This window comes from Dipodomys merriami, unplaced genomic scaffold (genome assembly GCF_024711535.1).
Source record: "Dipodomys merriami isolate MVZ:Mamm:240054 unplaced genomic scaffold, mDipMer1.0.p SCAF_45, whole genome shotgun sequence".
NCBI classification, from domain to species: domain Eukaryota; kingdom Metazoa; phylum Chordata; class Mammalia; order Rodentia; family Heteromyidae; genus Dipodomys; species Dipodomys merriami.
In genome coordinates this window covers 2,555,502-2,577,068 of record NW_027206013.1, presented here as the reverse complement: position 1 = coordinate 2,577,068, position 21,567 = coordinate 2,555,502, and the positions used below count along the sequence as shown (strand labels likewise).

The window sequence follows — 21,567 nt, the reverse complement described above, 5'->3', positions numbered from 1 at the left end:
CTCAAGTGGTAGAGCGCTCGCCTTGAGCTGAAGAGCTGAGGGACAGCGCCCAGGCCCAGAGTTCAAGCCCCACGACCGACAAAAAAAAAAAAGACTGGATCTCTACCACTTAAGCCACACCTCTACTTCCAGCTTTTTGCTAATTGGAGATAAGAACCTCACTGACATTTCTGCCTGGACTGGCTTTGAACGACATCTCCTAAGTAGCAAGATTATAAGTGTAAACCACTAGCACCCAGCTAATTAATTTTTGTGTATGCAGGTCCTGGGGCTTGTACTCAGGGTTTGATCCTGAAGCTCATGACTAGGGCTCTGCTACTTGAGCCACAGCTCCACTTCTTGCTTTTTTTTTTTTTTTTTGTCATTTATTAGAAATAAGAGTCTCGGGCTGGAAATGTGGCTCAGTGGTAGAGTGTTTGCCTAGCATTCATGAAGCCCTGGGTTCAATTCCTCAATACCTCATGAATAGAAAAATCCAGAAGTGGTGCAGTGGCTCAAGTGGCAGAATGCTAGCCTTGAGCAAAAGAAACTCAGGGACAGTGCCCAGATCCTGAGTTCAAGCTCCAGAACTGGCAAAAAAAAAAAAAAAAATCCCTGGGAAGCCAGGTACCAGTGACTTGTATGGGTAATCTTAGCTATTCAGGAGGCTGAGATCTGAGAATTACAGTTCAAAGCCAGCCTGGGTAGAAAAATCTGTGAGACATTTTTTTTTTTGGTCAGTCATGGGGCTTGAACACAGGGCATAGGCACTGTCCCTGAACTTTTTTGCTTAAGGCTAGCGCTCTACTACTTTGAGCTACAGAGCCACTTTAGGTTTCCTGGGGGTTAACTAGAGGTAAAAAAGTCTTATAGACTTTTCTGACTGGGCTGGCTTTGAACCAGGATCCTCAGATCTCAGCCTCCTGAGTAGCTATGATTACAAATGTGAGCCACTGGCACCTGGCTTATGTGAGACTTTCATTTCCAATAAATTACAAAAAAAAAAAAAGCCGGAAGTGGAGCTGTGGCTCAAATGGTAGAGCACTAACCTTGAGTAAAAAAGCTCAAGGACAGGGCCTAGACTCTGAGTTCAAGTCTCAGCCCCAAGCGGGGAGGGGAGGCAATAAAATAAAGAAGGAAGGAATGGGCTGGGAAGGTGGCTCAGTGGTAGAGCGCTTGCCTTGCATGCCTGAGGCCCTGGGTTCGATTCCTCAGCACCACATAAGCAAAAAGAAAAAAAGCCGGAAGTGGCGCAGTGGCTCAAGTGGTAGAGCGCTAGCCTTGAGCTGAAGAGCTGAGGGACAGCGCCTAGGCCCAGAGTTCAGGCCCCACGACCGGACCAAAAAAAAAAGGAAGGAAGGAAGGAATGGAGGGAAGGAGGGAGGGAGGGAGAAAGGGAGAGAAGAAGAAAGGGAGGGAGGGAGGAAGGGAGGAAGGAAGGCAGGAAAATCCCCTGGGGAGCTAAATACCTGTAATCCTAACTTTGTGGGAGACAGAATGGGAGGATTATGGTTTGAGGCCAGCTTGGGCAGAAAAGTCCTTAAGACTCTGTTTTTGGGCTGGGAAGGCGGCTCAGTGGTAGAGCGCTTGCCTTGCATGCCTGAGGCCCTGGGTTCAATTCCCCAGCACCATATATGCAAAAAGAAAAAAAGCTGGAAGTGGCACTGTGGCTCAGGTGGTAGAGCGCTAGCCTTGAGAGCTGAGGGACAGTGCCCAGGCCCAGAGTTCAGGCCCCATGACCGGACCAAAAAAAGAGACTGTTTTCATGAAAAGGAAGCCGGAGGCACTGGTGTGTGTGTCTGTGGTCTCAGTGATAATATGAAGCCTAAAAGGAGGAAGATCATGGCTCAGGCACATGCCCTGAGACTCTATCCTAAAAATGGCCAGTGAAAAACAGGGCTGTTGGCATGATATTATGCCAGCTTTAGCAAGCATGACCCTGAGTTCAAACTCAAGTACCTCAAAAAAAGAAAAGAAAAAAAATCACCGGGGACAATGGGTAGAACTGAGCACTTGCCTACACAGCAGCTTGTTGAGAGCCCAGGGCTTCATCAGCAACAGCAGGGTGCCAGCTGGCTATGCCAGCTCCCTGGTAGAACCTCCGGTACACAGCCTATTGAGCTCCATGTGAGCCAGGCTGTCTCTCTTTACAGAACACCCAGTGAAGTTCGGGGTACACAAGTGAAGGTGACTCCCTTTTACCAAGCTTATGACATCACATGGTGACTCCTTCCAATAGATTCCTATTGGGTACCAAACAGCCCTTAGGGAGTCCCTGTCTGGGACCTAGATCTAGCCACCACCCAGAGATTTGTATCACTTGGTCCAATTTTTCTTCCTTTTTCCTTCCTTCCTTCCTTCCTTCCTTCCTTCCTTCCTTCCTTCCTTCCTTTCCTTCTCTCCTTCCTTCCTTTCCTTCTCTCCTTCCTTCCTTTCCTTCTCTCCTTCCTTCTTTACTTCCTTTCTCCTCCCTCTTTCCATTTCTTCTTTCCTCCCTCTTTTCTTCCTTTTTCCTTCCTTCCTTCCTTCATTCCTTCCCTACCTCTTTCCCTCCCTCCCTTCTTCCCCTCATTCCTTCCATCCCTCCCTTCCTCCCTTCCTCCCTTCCTTGGCTTTTGTATAAGTACTGGGGTTTGAACTTAGAGCAAGGGCACTGTCCCTTACCTTTTTCCATTCAAAGCTTAGCATTTCACCACTTGAGCCACAGCTCCACTTTTGACTTTTTGCTGATTAATTGGAGATTAGAGTAGACTTTCCTGCCCAGGCTGGCTGTGAACTGTGGTCCTCAAATCTAGCCTCCTTAGTAGCTAAGATTATAGGCATGAGCCACCAGTGCCTGGCCAGTATCTTCTCAGAATGCTTTCTTGCCTGTCCAGCCATGCACTGAGGCTGCCTCAAGTCAGGTGGGAGCCTGCAGACAATTCTTCAAAGGCTTCTTCTTTTCCTTCCTTCCTTCCTTCCTTCCTTCCTTCCTTCCTTCCTTCCTTCCTTCCTTCCTTCCTCCCTCCCTTCCTTCCTTTCCGCCTTTCTTTTCTTTTATTTTTTCAGTGCTGGGACTTGAACTCAGGTCCTGGGTGCTGTCCCAAAGCTTTTTTGCTCAAGGATAATGCTCTACCGATTTGAGCCACAACTGCACTTCTGGTTTGAGGATAGTTAATTAGAATAAGTCTCACAGACTTTTCTGCCTATGCTGCCTTTGAACCACAATCCCCAGATCTCAGCCTCCTGAGTAGTTAGGATTGCAGGTGTGAGCCGCCAGAGCCCCAGCTATGAGGAGGCTTTTTGCTGAAGTGTGAGGGAAAGAAGCCTCCAGAGCTAGTATGGGCTGGAAAGAAACAGTGGCAAGGGACTAGCACTGCCAGCTCTGGCCTGAAGAGCTCACATTAGTGATTGTTAGTCTCAGAGCTTGTAGAATGGCCCAAGCCCTTTGCAGGACCATCATGGAGATCATTCAGGGTCATCATCGTTCTGAATGAGCATAGGAGACTGGAACTGAGTCCCATCTCATAGCATGTCTGGCCTTAAGGCTTAGGGGAAGACATCGTTGGTCATATGGACTGAACTGCCCAGGGGAGACAGATTGGATTTACCATGGTCCCTGGTTACTGCTGCTGGGGATGGCACATCCCTTCAGGTATCTGGGCCATGTAGAGTTTTCCTGGGGGCACAAACTGCTGGCTCCCATGGTGAACTGCTCTTTCCTTCCATAAGCTGCCTTAACCTGCAAGTAATGAAGGCCAAGTGTGTTTTAATCTCTTCCTGGCAGTAGCGGCCCATGGATTAACATGAGAGGAACTCAGGCCCACCCAGACCTCAGAGTGTGTTGCTTGTCTGAGTGGATGATGGTGTTTATCCTTGGCCAGCACGGTAGCCACACAATTAACCCAGGGTTGGCCCAGGATTCCCAGATATTGTCACTAGCTCTGGGAAGTAGTATTGCCATCCATTTGGGTAGAACAAGGCTCACTTGTAATCCTAGCTACTCGGGAGACTGAGATCTGAGGATCATGGTTCAAGGCCAGACTGAACAGGAAAGTCCATGAGATTTTATCTCCAATTAACCACCAGAAAACTGGAAGTGCAACTGTGGCTCAACGTGGTAGAGCATTAGCCTTAAGCAAAAGAGCTCCGGGACAGTACCCAGGCCCTGAGTTGAAGCCCCAGGACCGTGGGAAAAAATGGAACAAGGGTTTCCCAGTAAGTGGCATGGAGGCCTTGCCCTGCTCTCTGCTGAAACTGGGGTCCCATGGAATCAATGCAGCAAAGCTAGAAAGGTGAGGGTCCCCAACAAGAAGGCCATGACCCCTTCTGACAGGAGAGCTGGGCTGGAACCCAGCAATTCATCTGAAAGATTTGCAGGACAATTTCTAAGACCCCTTAGTGGTCTCCCTGTAGAGGGAGCTACAGGCCCACCCAGGCCTCAGTCAGCTGCAGACTCCAGAGGACAGACTATGGAGTCATTGTGTGCGCCCTGCTCCTTCCTCACCCCTCAGCCCTGGCTCAGGGCCAACAGGAGTTGGCCAGGCACTAGGCCTGATTGCCCCTGATTCAACATCATAGAAGCAGGGTGCTGTCTTTGCTTTCTCTCTCACGCTTATTTGGGGGGAATCCTAGTGGCACAGTTGCAGCTTTCTTGTTAGCATAGTTCCTCCTCTGAAAGTCCCCCTGGGCACCCCTTTACTCTGTTCCCTGCATGGCCTGTGAACAATCACTGTCCTCAGTTATGACATGTCCCAGGTATCAGGTGACTAATCTCCCAGGACCACAAAGACTCTGCTGGTTAGGAAGGGTGGGCAGCCAGGGCTGGCTGGCTGGAGGCAAGAGTGGGCAATGTCCAGCATGCTGCCCCAGCCCTGAGGGTCAGTAAGCAGTGGTGTCTATGTGTCCACGATTACCAGTGTGAACCACCAGCACCCAGCTGTCAGTAAGATTTCTCCTATCTTCATCAATCTGGTTCTTTGAGATTTCTTTTTTTTTTTGGAAGGGGGTAACTGGGAATTGAACTCAGTGTCTCATGATAGGCAGGGGCTTTACCACTTTAGCATCTAGATTCTTTGGGAGGTTGTTTGTTTTTTGTTTTTTTTGATTGTGGGGCTGAACTCTGGGCCTGGGTGCTGTCCCTTCAGCTCAAGGCTGGTGTTCTACCACTTGAGTCACAGCACCACTTCCGGCTCTTTTCTGCTTATGTGGTGCTGAGGAATCAAACCCAGGGCCTCATGCATGCAAGACAAGCACTCTACCACTGAGACACCTTCCCAGCCCTCTAGATTCTTTTTGTCTTGGTTATTTTCAAGGTAGGGTGTCATTATTCCTGGATCAGCCTGGGCTTCAATCCTCTTACTGTGCTGCCCTGGGTTGCTAGGGAAGATAGGGCATGTGCACAGCCATTGAATGAGATTGAATTTCTTGAATTTGTATACCCAATCTGGCCTTATACTGCCATCCCTCAATCTCCCCCTCCCAAGTAACTAAGATTACAGGTTTAAGCCACACACCCTGCTTTCTTTAAGATTTTGTTCTCTGGAGACCAGCTTGTCTTCTAGTCTGCTGGCCTCTAGAAAGGATTTTACACCGTAACCTCCAGCCAGTTGTCTCCATGCTTCAGGCTCAGCAGATAGGGTTGATCCTAGTCATCCTGCTCCATGCTCCCTGGGCTCCTGGCTACTTGGAGTGTCCCGGAAACAACCTATCTCCCTCTTCCCACAAACACCCAGGCAGCAGAAGCTCTGCTCACTGTTCCTCCCTCTGTAGGCCAGCAGCTGGTACTGACAACAGGCCCTGTGTGGCCAGTCCCTGCTGGCTTTCCTTATGGTTATCCGTCTGGCTCCTGGCTTCACCCAGCCTCTTTTGTATGTAATGAGCACCCAGTAACCATACCACTCCTCTAGCCAGTTATTAACTTCTCCACAAAACGTGGCACTCAGGAAACACAGAGGACTGGGAGTAAGAGGCAGGACATCTGGATATTATTTATTTTTGCTGAAACCAGTGATGGCCTCTGAGTCATCCCAGAGGAGGCCGGGGTGGGGAGGGGAAAAAAAGGACTGCCCAGAAAGAAGAGGGTACCCTGTCTTTTGGCCTCTGGCTGGAGCCAGGCATTGTTAGGAAGGTTCTAGTCTGTAGGGATTCCCAGGAGCTCCTGGGAAGTAGCATTCTCTTCACTTCCTTCCAAGCTACTCAGCAGAGGAGACATCAGACTTCACAATTTGATTCTGCCTTCAGCCTGTCACAGATTTGTGTGTGTGTGTGTGTGTATGTGTGCATGTGTGTGCACGTTTGCATGCACAGTGCTAGAGCTTTAACAGCTTTTTATCTTTTTTTGCTTTTTTTTTTTTTTGGCTGGTTGTGGGGCTTGAACTCAGGGCCTGGGTGCTGTCCCTGAGCCTCTTTGTGCTCAAGGCTGGTGCTCTACTACTTTGAGTCACAGCAGCATTTCCCGTTTTTCCTGAGTAGTTTATTGGAGATAAGAGTCTCACAGACTTTTCTGCCCATACTGGTTTCAGTGATCCTCAGATCTCAGCCTCCTAAGTAGCTAGGATTACATGCGTGAGTCACCAGCACCCGGTTTTGAATGGCTTTTTAATTGGAAGTAAGGGTCTCATGGACTTTCCTACCTGAGCTGACTTGATCCACAATCCTCAGATCTCAGCCTCTTGAGTAGCTAGTGTTACTGGTGTAAATGACCAGTGCCTGGCTTCTACAATGAATAGGTTTATCGAGGCAAAGCTGTTGTTTTTATTCGTGTTTATGTGGGTTGTGTAAGACAGGCCGAATTTGATAGGCGTCACAGTCTATTAAGGATTCGTGGGGCCTCTTGGAGGAAGGGAGGTCCTGCGTCTATCCAGAAAAGGTGCTCAGGAGAATGCAGCTGGGTTGTGCTTTAGTATTTTCCTCGCCAAATTCGGGGCACGGGGCTCTCAATTTGCAGGTGCAGGGTGGTAACCACACACATCCCTCGGGGTGTCTTCAGACAGCAAGGAATGGGGCTGGTCGCCTAGGTCTTGGGGAAAGTCCTGCGCCTCCAGGTTTCGGGATCTCTGGGAATCCCGTTCCTCGTGGCAGATGTGGGCTCCAAGGCCGTGTCTTCCCTGGGAGTCTCTGCTCAGCTCCAGGAGAATGGAAGCTGCACCTTGACCTACAGCTCCGCGCCAAGGCGCAGCCCTGCCTCCCGCAGACCACGCCCCCGGCCCCCGCCGCGCTCAGCTTTCCCCGGAGCCCCCAGTAGCCATTGGCTGCGCTCGGGTCCCCGCCCCGACGCCAGCCCAGGAGCGCCCCGCCCCAGCCTCAGTTTCCCGGCCGGCGCAGGGCGGGCAGGGGGCGGGGCCCAGCTCAGGCCACGCGGGGCGGAGCTCAGGAGCTGACGAGGGAGCCCCGCCCCCGGGACCATAACCGGTCACCGTCGTCGCTGCCGCCGCCACCGCTGCCTCCCGATACCCAGCGCCCGAGGCTCGGACCCGAGGCCGACGCCGGGCGCCCCGCCTCCTGCCCGCCATGGCTACGCCCCGCGCCCCCAGCGCTTTGGCGGCCGCTGCGCCGGCGTCCGGAAAAACCAAGCTGACGCACCCCGGGAAGGCGATTCTGGCAGGTGGGCCCCCGGCGGGACGCGAACCCCCGTCTCACTCGCCCCGCCGGGCTTCCGGGTGGGCCCGGGACACCGAGGCCCCGCCCCACTTCCGGGTAGGGCGGGGGTTGGGGGCGTCGGAGGGGGGCGCGGCCCGGGTTCCCACCCGGTGCGTGGGCTTGCCCCCCGCGTGTCGCCCCCCCCCGGAGACCCCGGGGTGGGGGCGTGGGGACCGGGCCCGGCCTCCTCGAGGCTCTGGAAAGCGGCGACGCGGGCAAAGTCCGGGCGGGGGAGGGGCCGAGCGCGGAGGGCTGGGGCCACCGTCTGGGGGCGTCTCGCGACCCGAGTGTCCTGTCCCCCCGCAGGAGGCCTAGCGGGCGGCATCGAAATCTGCATCACATTCCCGACCGAGTACGTGAAGACGCAGCTGCAGCTGGATGAGCGCTCGAACCCGCCGCGGTACCGGGGCATCGGTGAGCAGCGGCGGCGGCCGCGGAGCGGCGGGTGGGAGCGGGTGGCGGGACCGACCGGCGAGTCCTAACCGTCCCCTTCACAGTGGACTGCGTGCGGCAGACCGTCCGCAACCATGGCGTCCTGGGCCTGTACCGAGGTCTCAGCTCCCTGCTCTACGGCTCCATCCCCAAGGCGGCGGTCAGGTGAGGCCAGGCGTGGTCCTGGGGCTGCTGCGCACGGGAGGGGGGTCCCAGGGGCGGGGCTTCTCTTACCCCATACCACCTCACCCCCAGGTTCGGAATGTTCGAGTTCCTCAGTAACCAAATGCGGGACTCCAAGGGACGGCTGGACAGCACGCGCGGGCTGCTGTGCGGCTTGGGCGCTGGTGTGGCCGAGGCCGTGGTGATCGTGTGCCCCATGGAGACCATTAAGGTGGGGAGGGGCCTCCCACGTGCAGGGTGTGGAAGCGGTGATCAACTCTAGATGGGTACAACGTAAGATTAAAGCGTGAGCAGGGCTAGATGTGCAGGGGAGCGGGCGGGGAGGGTCTTCTGTGGCGACAAAAACAAGAAACACATTTGTTACTCACACTGTGAAAAAGTGCAGCAAACGTTAAGAGACTCTTTAGCCAGGTAGGCCCTCTAGTGTCCTGAGGCCTCCTGGATTGATGTTTCAGAACAGCTAAGGTTGGCTCTGCTTGAGCTGGAGAGGTACACATCCCTCTCCCTCCTCCAGCAGTGGCTGCCTCCTTGGGTAAACTTCCTTGGAGGCAGAGGCCAGGCATGCCCATCAAGTGGTGGCCTAGAAGCCAGCTTTTACTTCCTTCTCTCTCAGGTGAAGTTCATCCACGATCAGAATTCCCCCAACCCCAAGTACAGAGGATTCTTCCACGGGGTTAGGGAGATTGTTCGGGAACAAGGTGAGCCATTCTGGGTCAAGGACCATGATCAGTCTGGAAAGGGCTGGCACTTTCCCTTCCCTATCCCCAATCCCCAACCCCCCCCCCCCCCAGGAGGCACCACAGTGACTCCAGGCCTGCCTGTCCTCAGGACTGAAGGGGACCTACCAGGGCCTAACAGCCACTGTGCTAAAGCAGGGCTCCAACCAAGCCATCCGTTTCTTTGTCATGACCTCTCTGCGCAACTGGTACCGAGGTAAGTCTGTGCCCTCCAACCCTGCCTCCAAACACTGCAAGCCAGGCTTCACCCTGGGAGGATGGAGGGACTTTCACAGGCCCTGTTCCTCAACCTTTAAAGCCTTGCCCTCCTTTTCCCTCCTAGTCTTCTCTGACCACAATTCCTCTTCACATCTAGGGGACAATCCCAACAAGCCCATGAACCCACTGATCACAGGGGTGTTTGGAGCTATTGCAGGCGCAGCCAGTGTGTTTGGGAACACACCTCTGGATGTGATCAAGACCCGGATGCAGGTCCGGGGAGAGCACTGGGAAGGTGGGGAAGGGTACTGGCTTGGGACAGAAGCTAGTTGCTGAGTATTCTGGCTCTTGCAGGGCTTGGAGGCACACAAATACCGGAATACACTGGACTGCAGCTTGCAGATCCTGAGGAACGAGGGACTCATGGCGTGAGTAGGAAAGGGGCAGGACTGTTGTCCCCATTCCAGCTATCCTGCTCTAGGCTATCTTCCTCTAGGCCTTGGTGTTCCTCTTTCATTTTCTAGGGGGAAGGGTGCTTTTTCAGGGACACCATCCTTTTTTGTTTTGTTTCTTTTTTTTATTGTGAAAATACTGTACAGAGGGGTTACCATTACATGGGCAAGATAATGAGTACATTTCTTATCAAGCATTGTAGCCTCCTCCTTTGTTTCCCCTTCCCATCCCTTCCCATCTCCCCCCCCACCCAATCCTACCCCCCCCCACCAACGTTGTAAAGTTCGTTTTCGACATAACAACTTGTACATCTCATTGTGCAATGGGTCTACCTGTATCCCTATTTAAACGATTTGTTTTTCCCCTTCCCCTCCACAAATTATACCGACATCAAATACAGTGAAAGCAGGGGCTATACTGTGGGGGAGGGGGGACACCATCCTTTCTCTGCTCACTCATCCCCCTCCTCCACCCAGATTCTACAAGGGCACTGTCCCCCGCCTGGGCCGGGTCTGCTTGGATGTGGCCATTGTGTTTGTCATCTATGATGAGGTGGTGAAGCTGCTCAACAAAATATGGAAGACAGACTAAATCCAGAGACTGGGGGGAACTCCCAGACGCTCCAGACCAAGCCCCACCACTGTGTCTCTTATGATTCCAGTGCAGTTGTGCCAAAAGGACCCCTTGTCCCTTGAGCTCCGTGGCGTGGTCTGTTTGTGGTGGCCATGATGTGTTCCATAGTGTTGTGTCTCCCCTGTGGTCTGTTTGTAATACCACCCTTGTGTCCATGTGTCTAGTCAAGCTATGGCAAGTGCCCCTCTGGCCTGTGAATCTGTGCCCTCTTATTCATGTGCTTACTCGTGAGCCATGTGCTTGTGTTCCGTGTTCTGTGTCACATGACCCTGTGCCCCACTACCCAGGGTGCCCGTGTGGCCTAGGTCCTCGGCCTTGTAGCCATATTCCGGTCACAGTCCGGTGCCTTCCACCCTGGGTGGCAGGAGCACCTTGCTCTGGCCTACCACAGCTGCCTCCGGGCTTCAGCCTGGCCTCGCCGCATTCCAGGGGCTATATGCCCCCTGCTTCTCCCGCCATTGGCCTTAATTGGCCCTCGGGCCCTCCCTCCGCCCGGGACAGGGTGGCATCTGCCACTTTCAGGACCACCCTGCCAAGGCAGAATAAACTGGATCCTGTTGTAGTCTCCTGCCCCTGTGTCCATCCCTTTTTGATCCCATGTTTGTGGGGAGCAGTGATGGCCAAGCCTCCCCAGGAGGGTTTCCTGAGGAAACTTGAAATAAGACAAGATAGTAGACAAGCCTAGTGTCCACCCTGAACAATGCAACCACAGCCACACTACTGAGTTCCCCAAGAGGCCAAATTAGATAACCCCAAGGACTCGGGGCTGCTTCCAATCTTCCTGTGGAAAGGTCCTATGGTCAGCCGAAGGGGTGTCTCCCAGGCCTTCCGATAGACAGCAGAGGGACAGCACAAAGGGGCAGAGTGGAGGCTGGGCCTGGGAGAGTACTGTCAGAATCTTCAACCCTTCACCTGGGGAGAAGCCCAGGAAAGTCAGGTACGAAGCTTCTCTGTCCCTCAGCCTGTGGCATGGCCCACTTCACCTCCCTCCATCAGTGAAATGGGCTTTATGCAGGGAGAGGCATAGTGAGGTGCGTGAAGATCTCACTGGTGAGGTGAAGACATCCACATTGTCCTGCGGATAAGGGGGAGGGTGCCTTTTTCATTCCTTCTCTCAAAATGTCAGGCAGCTGCCTTGGAATAGGAGTGAGGCTGCCTAGCTAGGGGCTTCTGGGTGCCTCACCCCCTATTCTCCTGGACCTCTCTCTGCCCCACTGGCGTGTGTCCCTCTTCCATGGCCAGGCCCAGATGGGAACCAATCCTAAAAAGCTGCAGAGCTCTGAACCTGGATACTCCCACTCCCACTCCTCCTACCTTGGCCTGTTTCACAGCCAAAAGCTAAGCAGAGGACTCCCTCAGACAGGATGCCACCAACCTGTGTTGTGGGCTGTGTAAGTGGCAGAAAACCTTGCTGTTCAAGTACCTTTGGGGAAAAGGCAAGCAAAGATGAGCTGGGACCTAGGATTGCCTCTGGTCAGCAGGAGCCTCCAGGTAGGCAAGTCCCCCCTGCAGGAGCAGTGGGGGAGAATAAGTGGCACCTGAGGCCTCACATGGGCAGCCCTGTGTCCCTGAAGTGCAGGGCTGGCATGCAGCAAGAGAAAAGTCAGGTACAAGGCAAGATGCAGAGTGCAAAGGGTCCTGGGGGCAGCTCTGAGGGTCAGGTGTAGGCTTGGGCACAGTAAGCACAGGTAACCACACTGCGTGAACTGTGTGGTACTTAGATTATGTGTTCTCAGTAGATGCAAACTTCTCAATCTGTTGCTGCAGAGAAGTCCCCTGTAACAAACCTGCGCATCTCAGAGGCTGTCTTCACCTCTCCCTCACTTCTTCCCTTCCCCTTCCCCCACACAAATGCTGGAACCCTACACAAAGAGGTTCCCTGTCCCTGAGGCCCAGGCCACACTAGACCTCAAGCTTGGCTGTGGGGATGGATTCACACTGTCTGGCACTGGGCTCCCCTGGGGCTTGTCCCTAGGCTACAGCACCCAGGAAGTAGAGAGGATGGAGGTGGGGCACAGTCAGGCTCAGATTGATGCCCAATTTGCTGTGTGACTTTGCAGAAGTCATCTAAGCACAAACTGTGTGTGGGGTGCCAGTTTGGGGGCTTGAACTTGCTGTCCCTGAGCTTTTTGGCTCTTTGGCTCAAGGCCAAGGTTCTGTCACCTGAGCCACAACTCCACTTTCAGCTTTTTTTTTTGGTTGGTTAATTGGGGATTAATGGAGTCTCATGGACTTTCCTGCCAGGGCTGGATTCCAGCCTTGATCCACAGATCTCAGCTTCCTAAATAGCCAGGATTACAGGCCTGAGCCACCAGCACCTAGCTTAACCTCCTTAATCTGAGAAATGGGGTTACAAGAGAATTTGCCTCAGTTAATGAGGTGCTTGGCTCAATGCTTACTTAGTCCAGAACAAGCTATCAAAGGATAGCTGTCTCTTGCAGCTGTAGATTTTTTTTGTTTGCAGTGCAGTAGCTGCCCAGAGGGGATCCCACACCCCCACATACCTCCACATACCTTTTCTTGCACACCTACGTAGGAAAGGAAATGTTTGTTCCCATCCCATCCCCATAGGAAGGGAACAGGGCTACACAGGGCTGAGGTCAGGGTACAGAATAATGTGTCTACATCCTCCCTGAGACTATCTCCAGAAGTAACCTGGTTCCCATACTCAGGAGAAGTAGGGATCCTATCACCGACAGGATCCCCTTGCTGTGTCTGAAGCTCAGGGTGGACATCAAGTAGTCCAGACAGAGATGCTGATTGGGCTGAGCCTGATTCCTCAGGATGGACTGCAGAGGAGCCATTTGCCATGGCAGAACCCACAGCATAGGCTGTATCATTGGTCATCTGAAGGGGGTGTCTCAATTCTAAGGGGAGGATGTTAACATCAGGAAAGACTTGGGTGTACCTCTGGGCTGGAGGGAAGAGAGAAAGCCCTGGAGATGCAGGCAGGAGTCTGGAAGAAACAACTGCATTTAATCAGGCTGCAGAGAAAAGGCTGATGGTAAGAGCCCAACCAACCCAGCCATTGGCTGGGACCAATGCCTGTCCTTAAAAGCAATGGGGACCAAGGAGATGAAAGATACAGGCTGTCAGCAAATGTGGAGGCAGAAGAGGCTCCACATCCAGCTTGGAGCTCTAGCTCCCCCTCCTCCCCCCACTAAACTAGAGGCAAAGACAATACTGGAAAGAACCCCAGGAGGTTGCTGGGTTTTCACATCAGAGATGTGTGTTTAGACTACAGATCAGTATCAGTATGTCCTGCCATAGCCACATCCCAAGACCTGCTGGAAGTCACAGCCTGCCTCTACTCAGCTTAAGCTTCCAATATCTACACAGACAAGAGCCTGTTATCCTCAAGCACTGTGCCCAGAAGGGACAATGGCCTCAGAGACTAGGGCAAGGGTCAGAAGGTGGAAACCACACCTGGGCCAGAGCTTGTTTAACATCCAGCCCTGCATTCAGTGCTGCCAAGCTGAAGATGGGTATCCTGCCCCTTCCAAACTGGGGTCCCCATACAGCTGTCCATCTCTGCTATCCCAAATTCCTTGAAGCTTCTCTTAGAGCTGCACAAGGCAGCTCTGGTTTTTTCCACATGTCCCTTGTGGAGGTAATAAATGACAGAGCTTAGTACTTATAAAAGCCAGCCAGTCTTGACAAATGAGTTTCTTTTTTTTTTGTTTGTTTGTTTTTTGTTTTTGGGTCCGGTCGTGGGGCCTGAACTCTGGGCCTGGGCGCTGTCCCTCAGCTCTTCAGCTTAAGGCTAGCACTCTACCACTTGAGCCATAGCGCCACTTCCGGCTTTTTTCTTTTTTGCTTATGTGGTGCTGAGGAATCGAACTCAGGGCCTCAGGCATGCAAGGCAAGCGCTCTACCACTGAGCCACCTTCCCAGCCCCAAATGAGTTTCTTTTTGTTTGGTTTTTGCAGTACTGAGGACCAACTAGGGCCTTTACACATGCTAAGTATACTTCTTAAACCACCCCACCCCCACATTAAGAGAATTCTGTTTTTCCAGCTCTAGCCATCTCAGCACTCATAACAAGCCCAGTTTTGGTTGAACAGTACTTTCCTGACTGTAAAGTTTTTTCTGTGTTTGAGAGTCACTGGAACGGAATCTTGGAATCTTCGGTAAAAGGCATAGAATTAGAGGGTCTGAGGCTCTAAAAATCTAAAACCAAGGATTGGACACACCTGGGACAAGGGATGTAGATTCAGACATTAAGAGAGGACTGGCTTGAAAGGATGAAGGAGAACCACAGGAGTATATATTAGCCAGACATCAGGGGCTGATGCCTACCTATAATCCTAGCTACTCAGGAAGCTGAGATCTGAGGATCTTGGTTTGAAGCCACTGGGGCAGGAAAGTCTGTGAGACTTAATTTCCAATAAACTACCAAAAAACTGGAAGTGGGATTGTGGCTCAAGTGGTAGAGCACCAGCCTTGAGCAGAAAGGGCTAAATTAGGTCAGCACTCAGGCCCTAAATTCAAGCCCCAGTACCGGCACACACACACACTCACAAATACAAATACAAATGAAGCCCTGGGGCAAATATCCCTGAAAGCAGTCTCCCTTCAGCTGTGTGGTAAGCCCTGACCCCTGGACTCTGCCCAATGTGGCCCTTATTACACAATGGTCTCCTTGGAGGAACTGGCCACGCCTATCTACTATGCATTTCATCTTCTGTTGGCCGGATTTGACCAGAAGGCATTACCTGAGAGGCCCCACTCCGTTCGTTGGTGGCAAGGGTGGCATCTCCTGAAATGACCTCAGGGGGCACATCATATAACACCCTTTGGGCTCCGAAGTTCTGCTCAAATGCCTAGTGGCACAGGCTCACTAGCTCGCTGACAGCGCCGCCTCCTAACCCTCCTGATCTGGGAGATGGGAAGCCCGGTTTTCCCGAGCGGACCCAGCTGGGATCGCTGGCCCAGGTTCTCTGCCAACCTGAGCTAAGGCACGAGATGGCCCGCACAGGCCGGTCGCCCACTAGGGCCCTTCCCTGACCTCCGAATCATCTTCTCCTCTAGGCCTGGGAGGCTCCCTGAACTCCCATAGCTGAAGTCAAGGGGGCGGGGAGTTGATAAAATGCTCGCGATCGTAACCCGGGAGCGAATCGTACGGGACGGACGGACCAGGGCATAGTGGAAGAGCTGTGCCTGCCAGAGCCCGGAGCACAGTCGCCTCCGATGAGGAGAGCTGGGCCTGAGGGCCGATCGGCCTGAAGATGGGGTCGGGGAGCGTAGGCGGCCCCACCTCTGAAGGAAGATTCGGGTTTTTCGGGCCACGGGGACAGAAGAAGCAGGCGAAGCTCACCGCTTTCTTTGAGGGCCCAGACAATTCAGGGCGACGGACGGGACGGCGCGCGCTTGATGGCGTCACGAGGATGCGCCGGTACGGGCGGTGTCGCGCACGCGCTGTGCCTGGGATCGTAGACTGGAGCTGCGCTCGTCTGACCCGTGCCTTGGGCCTTCGATCAAAGGCTGGGCCACCTAGAGACTCCTCGCCGGCGCTGCCACCACTCCTTTGATCCTTGGGTTTCATCGCGAGACCTTGCCTTGGCCTTGCTATGCTTTGCCAGCTTAGCCACCACTGTCCACACTCAGGGGTCCCTGATGGCGCCACTGGACGAGTGGTTGCCACTCTGGAGGCCACTCCGGGACCTACTGGCCTGACGCCCCCTGAAGAAACCCCTTGAGGAAACACTTTCCAACCCCCTTTCCCCCCAGCCTGGAGATACCGCTGCATCCCAGAGCTGGATTTCTCCACAGCTCACTGCTGTTGCTCTTCTCTCTCACGATGCTCTCCTCGTCCTTTTGCCCTGTGAGGCTCTTATTGACCTGCTTAACCCTATGTAAATGAGAGGCCTGTTCCTCTTTTCCAAACTGTCTCCTCACCTGGTTGCCTTTCTGAGCTCTCAGATCCAAGCTCCCAGTTGGTAAAAAAAACAAAACAAAACAACAAAAAACTGGGGCCTGTAATTTCTCTCCCCTGTTACAGCTAAAGGAGGAAAGACACTGTGTTCTCTCTTCCTCCCTCCCACATCTCCCCTCCCCCACCCCACTTCTTGCTGATTTATGCCTGGCTTTTCTTTATTGCTCCAGGACCTCTTGTTCTCAACCATTGGAAAGGAGATTGGGGCTCTCCAGTGCCATCCACATCCTGCCTAATCCCCCAGGTCAGCTGCATTACTCCTGAGAAAACCCAAGCAGTTTTAAAGAATGAAGAAACTGTCTCAGCCAGTACAGCCCCACCCTGCCTCAGAAGATAAAAGGGGGGGGGAGGGGTTGCAGGTGGTATCACAGAAGCCCAGACAAGAGTTGGTCAACCAACACCTTCAGGAACCCTTCCCTGGAAAGGAACCTCAAGAGAAAGTCAAGGTAGCTTTTTTGTTATCAACCATCCAGCCAGCTTCCTTGGCCATGCACAGTGGTCAGTAGAGGGGTGGAAATGTCTCCCTTAGCCTGGGGCAGTCTTCTGGGATGATGACCCAAGAAGGCTACTCAGTTCACACTTAAGGCCAGAGCCAGAACTTCTGGACGTGTACATCTCTTAGAACCAGTTTTTGCTGGATGACAACTGGGGAAACTGAGACTTGCTGGCTAGACTCTGAGGTCTCTCCAACACAGGTGATTTCGGCTCTCTCGCGTTCTCTGGTGACAATTGAGCGGCCAAAGCAGATTAACCCGTGTGCTAATCCCCCCTAATGGTTTCAGAATCCTTGGCGCGAGGAGCTAAGCCGGCCTTTCTCCACGGCTGCCGCCGGCCCTCTCTGCGGCTTGCGCCTGAGACTGGGCCGATACTATCTCAGCCAGCCCGGCCTCGGACTCGCGCTAATCCTCGCTCTCGCTTTCTTCCCTTGCCTGCCAGAGATCGGGACGATTGGCGTTTGATTATGGCCGCTATCGAGGGCCCCTTTGTGCGATTGGCCCTAAATCCCCTAATTCCGTGATAAAGGCGGCATTAGCGAGAGTTTGCTGTAGAAAAAGGCACCGGCATGAAAGAAAGCAATCAGGGGGATCCTGAAGGCGTCCGCGAGTCCTGGAGCAGCGACAGAAAAGGGAGCAGGAGGGGGGAGGGGTCCGAAGAGGGGGGCAGCATGGCCCAACCGAGGCCATCCTGGGATCTGATTTCAGCCTCCATCTGCCTCTTCTGCCGATCTGAGCGGTGGTACCCGGGACTGCTTTCCTCTTCTGCCTTGGCAGTCTATCATTTGGTTTCTGAAACCCCCTGAATTCAGATGCAGAGGGTCTACTAAGCTACTCTGGCCCCACCGTAGTTTTATGCTGTAATGGTACTTAAACTCAGGACACTGACCCTTAGCTGGAGCCACAACTCCACTTCCTAGTTAGTGGTTAAGTGGACATAGAATTCACAGATTTCCTGACTGGACTAGCTTCCAACTGCAATCCTTGGATCTCAGTATATTGAAAAGCTAAGATTACAGGCCCGAGTCCCCAGAAGCCAGCCTGTCCTCACCTTATGCTTTCAGAACCCTGGTCCTGGCTTCACTGCTTTGCCCTTTCAGCTCTGAAGTATAATGCCTGCCAAAGACCGATTTTTCTACCACCCCCTGGTTCTCCTGAATCCCTTGCAGGCTCAGGTCCCTCATCCTGCCCTGTCTTTTGGCACTGACTGCTTTGATCAGGCCTGTCTGGGAAAAGCATCCAGGAGAAACCAGTGTTGTTCCTGGAGGGTATACTAGGAAGAGGGGTGGTGTGCAAGTGGGGTTAGCAGGAAAGTGTCTCAGCAGAGAGTCCCACAGCCCCCAAGGTTTTGCTTCATAGAGCCAGAATGGGTATAATGGCAGTTTGCTGGACAGGTAATGGACAACCAAACATGGGGAGGAAGTGACTGACTGGCTGAGGGAGATGAGATGGCAGAGAGCAGGAGGACCATTGATTCTGGAGGAACCCTAAGATTGAATTCCTATATGTAGAGAAGATGTGATCACTCAAGGTTCACCTTGGGGAGTGGGGTTAAGAGAGAAAAGTTGCTAAAAGTGGGTTAGAAAGCACTGTAGAGGGACGAGCATGGGTGGCAGAGACACCTTTAGCCAGCACTGAGACAGCAGTCATACAGAGAGATGAGACAGAAGGGAAGGGGGTAGAAGGGGGAGTGCCAAGCATAGTTATTATAGTCAAGCAGAGGTTATTCATGATTGACTCTAAGGGTCGGCAAGGTTTTTCCAAGACAAGAAGTTAGATTTAAGGGTCACTCACCTGGATGAATAAGTGTGTTCTTTTTTTTTTTTTTTTTGGCGTCCGGTCATGGGCCTGAACTCTGGGCCTGGGCGCTGTCCCTCAGCTCTTCAGCTCAAGGCTAGTACTCTACCACTTGAGCCACAGCACCACTTCTGGCTTTTTTCTTTTTGTTTATGTGGTGCTGAGGAACCGAACCCAGGGCCTCATGCATGCAAGGCAAGCACTCTACCACTGAGCCACCTTCCCAGCCCCGAATAAGTGTGTTCTTACCAAGGATAGGAGCCAGGTGCTGGTGTCCCAGGCCTGTAATCCTAGCTATTTAGGAGGCTGAGATCTGAGGATCATGGTTCAAAGCCAGCTCAGGCAGGAAAGTCTGTGAGACTCTTATCTCCAATTAGCCACCTGAAAACCATAAGTGGAACTGTGGCTAAAAGTAGTAGATCACTAGCCTTGAACAGTCCCCAGGCCCTGAGTTCAAGTCCTACAATGACCCCCCCCCAAAAAAAATAGGAATTTAGGTATATATCTAGGTGTATAGATGGATATGATTGCCATTTACCAATGGGTACAACTGATGGGTGTACATAGGTGCTCTGTCCTCATCTCCTTTAGTGATCTTCCAGCTGCTAAGAGCTGGCTATTACTGCCTTCATCTTGGGTCATTGCTCTTGTGTATGTGCAGTAGGAGCACTCACAGCTTTCCAAGCCTGGAACAGAACTTTACCTATGAGTAACTACATGGAGCTCATCATTTGTTTTGCCGCAAGGTAGTCTGAAGCTATTAGGTACTCTATGTCTGCCTCAGCACTTTTTTTTTTTTTTTTGGTCAATCTTAAGACTTGAACTTAGGACCTGGGTGCTGTCCCTGAGCTCTTTGTGCTCAAGGCTAGCACTCTACCACTTTGAGCCCCGGCACCACTTCTGGTTTTCTGGTGGTTCACTGGTTCATCTCCAATGATAAGAGTCTCTCGGACTTTCCTGCCTGGGTTGGCCTTGAAACTTGATCCTCAGATCCTCAGGTCTCAGCCTCCTGAGTAGCATGGCCTGAGCCACCAGCATAGCCTGCCTCAGCACTTCTGAGTGGAAATACAGTTAGTTGTCCCTCTCTGTATCGAGGTTCACTTATTGTGGCTTCACTGTACCGTGGGTTTGTTTTTTTTTAAGTATGTAAACAGTGATTCCTCACCTATCGTGAGAATTATGTTGCAGAGACGCCTGCAATAGGTGAAAATCTGTGAAGTAGCAATAAGTGAATGGTGATATAGGGAGGAATGACTATCTAATGCTGCTATTGTTCCTGAGCTTTTGTGCTCAAGGCTAGCACTCTGCTACTTGAGCCACAGCTCCATTTGTGGCTTTTTGGTGATTAATTGGAGGTAAGACTCTCACAGACTTTCCTTTACGGGCTGATTTTGAACCGCAATCCTCAGATCTCAGCCTTTAGAGTAGCTAGGATTACAGATGTGAGCAACTGGCACCTGGCTCATAATTGCTTTAAGCCAGAATTTGTGATACTTGGTAAATGCAGATCTAGGAAATTCTCCCAAGAGAACACTTTCCAAAATGTCATTTGAACAAGAGTCCACACATCAGCCTTTGCTTCATAGGACCTTGAGCTTGACAGTTGGCACCAGGAATGGGCAGCCCTAATTACCAAGGCTGACTCTATGGTGGTACCACCGCTTTTTTTTTTTTTTTTTTTGGCTTTGTTCTAGTACTGGGGATTGAATGCAATGCCTGGATGTTGTCCCTTAGCTATTTCTCTCAAGGATGGTGCTCTACCACTTGACCACAGCTTCACTTATAACTTTTTGGTTGTTAATAGGAGGTAATAGTCTATTGATCCAGGTGCTGGTGACTCACCTATAATCCTAGCTACTCAGGAGGCTGAGATCAGAGGATAGAGATTCAAAGCCAGCTTGGGCAGGGGAGTCTTTGAGACTCTTATCTTCAATTAACTGGGCCCTGAGTTCATGCCCCATAACGAATAACAACAACAATCTCTTGGATTTTTTTCTGCCTGGGCTGGCTTCAAACCTTAATTCTCAGGTCTCAGCCTCCTGAGTAACTAAGATTACATGTGTATGCCACCAGCACCAGCTGATCTATATGTGTTGAAATGCCAAACTGTACCTCATAAATGAATAGCTACTACATGTCAGTTAAACATATACATTTATTAGTTTAAAAAATGTGGGGGGACTGGGCACCAGTGGCTCATACCTGTAATCCTAGCTACTCAGAATGCTGAGATCTGATGATTGTGGTTCAAAGCCAGACCATGCAGGAAAGTCTTGAGACTCTTATCTCCAATTAACCACCAGAAAACTGGAAGTGGCACTGTGGCTCAAGTGGTATAGTGCTCACCTTGAGCTGAAGAGCTCAGGGACAGCACCCAGGCCCAGAGTTCAAGCCCCACAACCGACAAAAAAGAAAAAGAAAAAAATTAGTTTTGGCCTGGCACCAGTAGCTCATGCCTATAGACCTACTTACTCAGGAGACAGATCTGAAGGTTCAAGGTTCGAAGATATCCCAGGAAGAAAAGTCTTCAAGACTTTATTTCTAATTAACCAGCAAAATGCTGGACTGGTGGCATGTCTCAAGTGGTAGAATACCAGCTAGCCCTGAGTTCAGGTCCCAGTAGCAGCACATACACAAAATTTTTTTCTTGCAGTGCTAAGGAACAAACCATTGGCTTTGTGTGTGTTGGGTGAGAGCTCTACCACTGAGCTTCTCAATTGTTTTGTTATTTTTGGTCATGGTTGTAGGGCTTGAACTTAAGGCCTGGGCACTGTACTTGAGCTGTTTTTTTGCCCACGGCTAGTAGTTCTACCACGTTGAGCCACAGCTCCACTTCCAGTTTTCTGATGGTTAATTGGAGATGAGTCTTACAGCCTTTTCTGTCCAGGCTGGCTTTGAACCATGATTCTCACATCTTAGTCTCCTGAGTAGTTAGAACTATAGGCACGAGCCACCAGCACCTGGCTCCCATTTGTTTTTAATTTAAAAAAGTCAGAGACATGGTGGCTCACACCTGTAATCTTAGCTACTCAGGAGGCTGAGATCTGAGGATTGCAGTTCAAAGCAGCCCGGGGAAGAAAGTCAGTGAGACTCTTATCTCCAATTA

The 21,567-nt window shown here is 52.0% G+C and overlaps 1 protein-coding gene across 1 annotated transcript; it reads left to right on the top strand.

The window, feature by feature from the left end:
* Positions 1-7,349: 7,349 nt before the first annotated feature.
* Positions 7,350-10,805, top strand: Slc25a1 (solute carrier family 25 member 1). Its single transcript, XM_069994331.1, has 9 exons — positions 7,350-7,564; positions 7,906-8,013; positions 8,097-8,196; positions 8,287-8,425; positions 8,828-8,912; positions 9,043-9,147; positions 9,307-9,422; positions 9,504-9,577; positions 10,079-10,805. Exons 1-9 carry the CDS (start codon positions 7,471-7,473, stop codon positions 10,191-10,193), a joined length of 936 nt encoding a protein of 311 aa, XP_069850432.1. The 5' UTR covers positions 7,350-7,470; the 3' UTR covers positions 10,194-10,805.
* Positions 10,806-21,567: the final 10,762 nt, after the last annotated feature.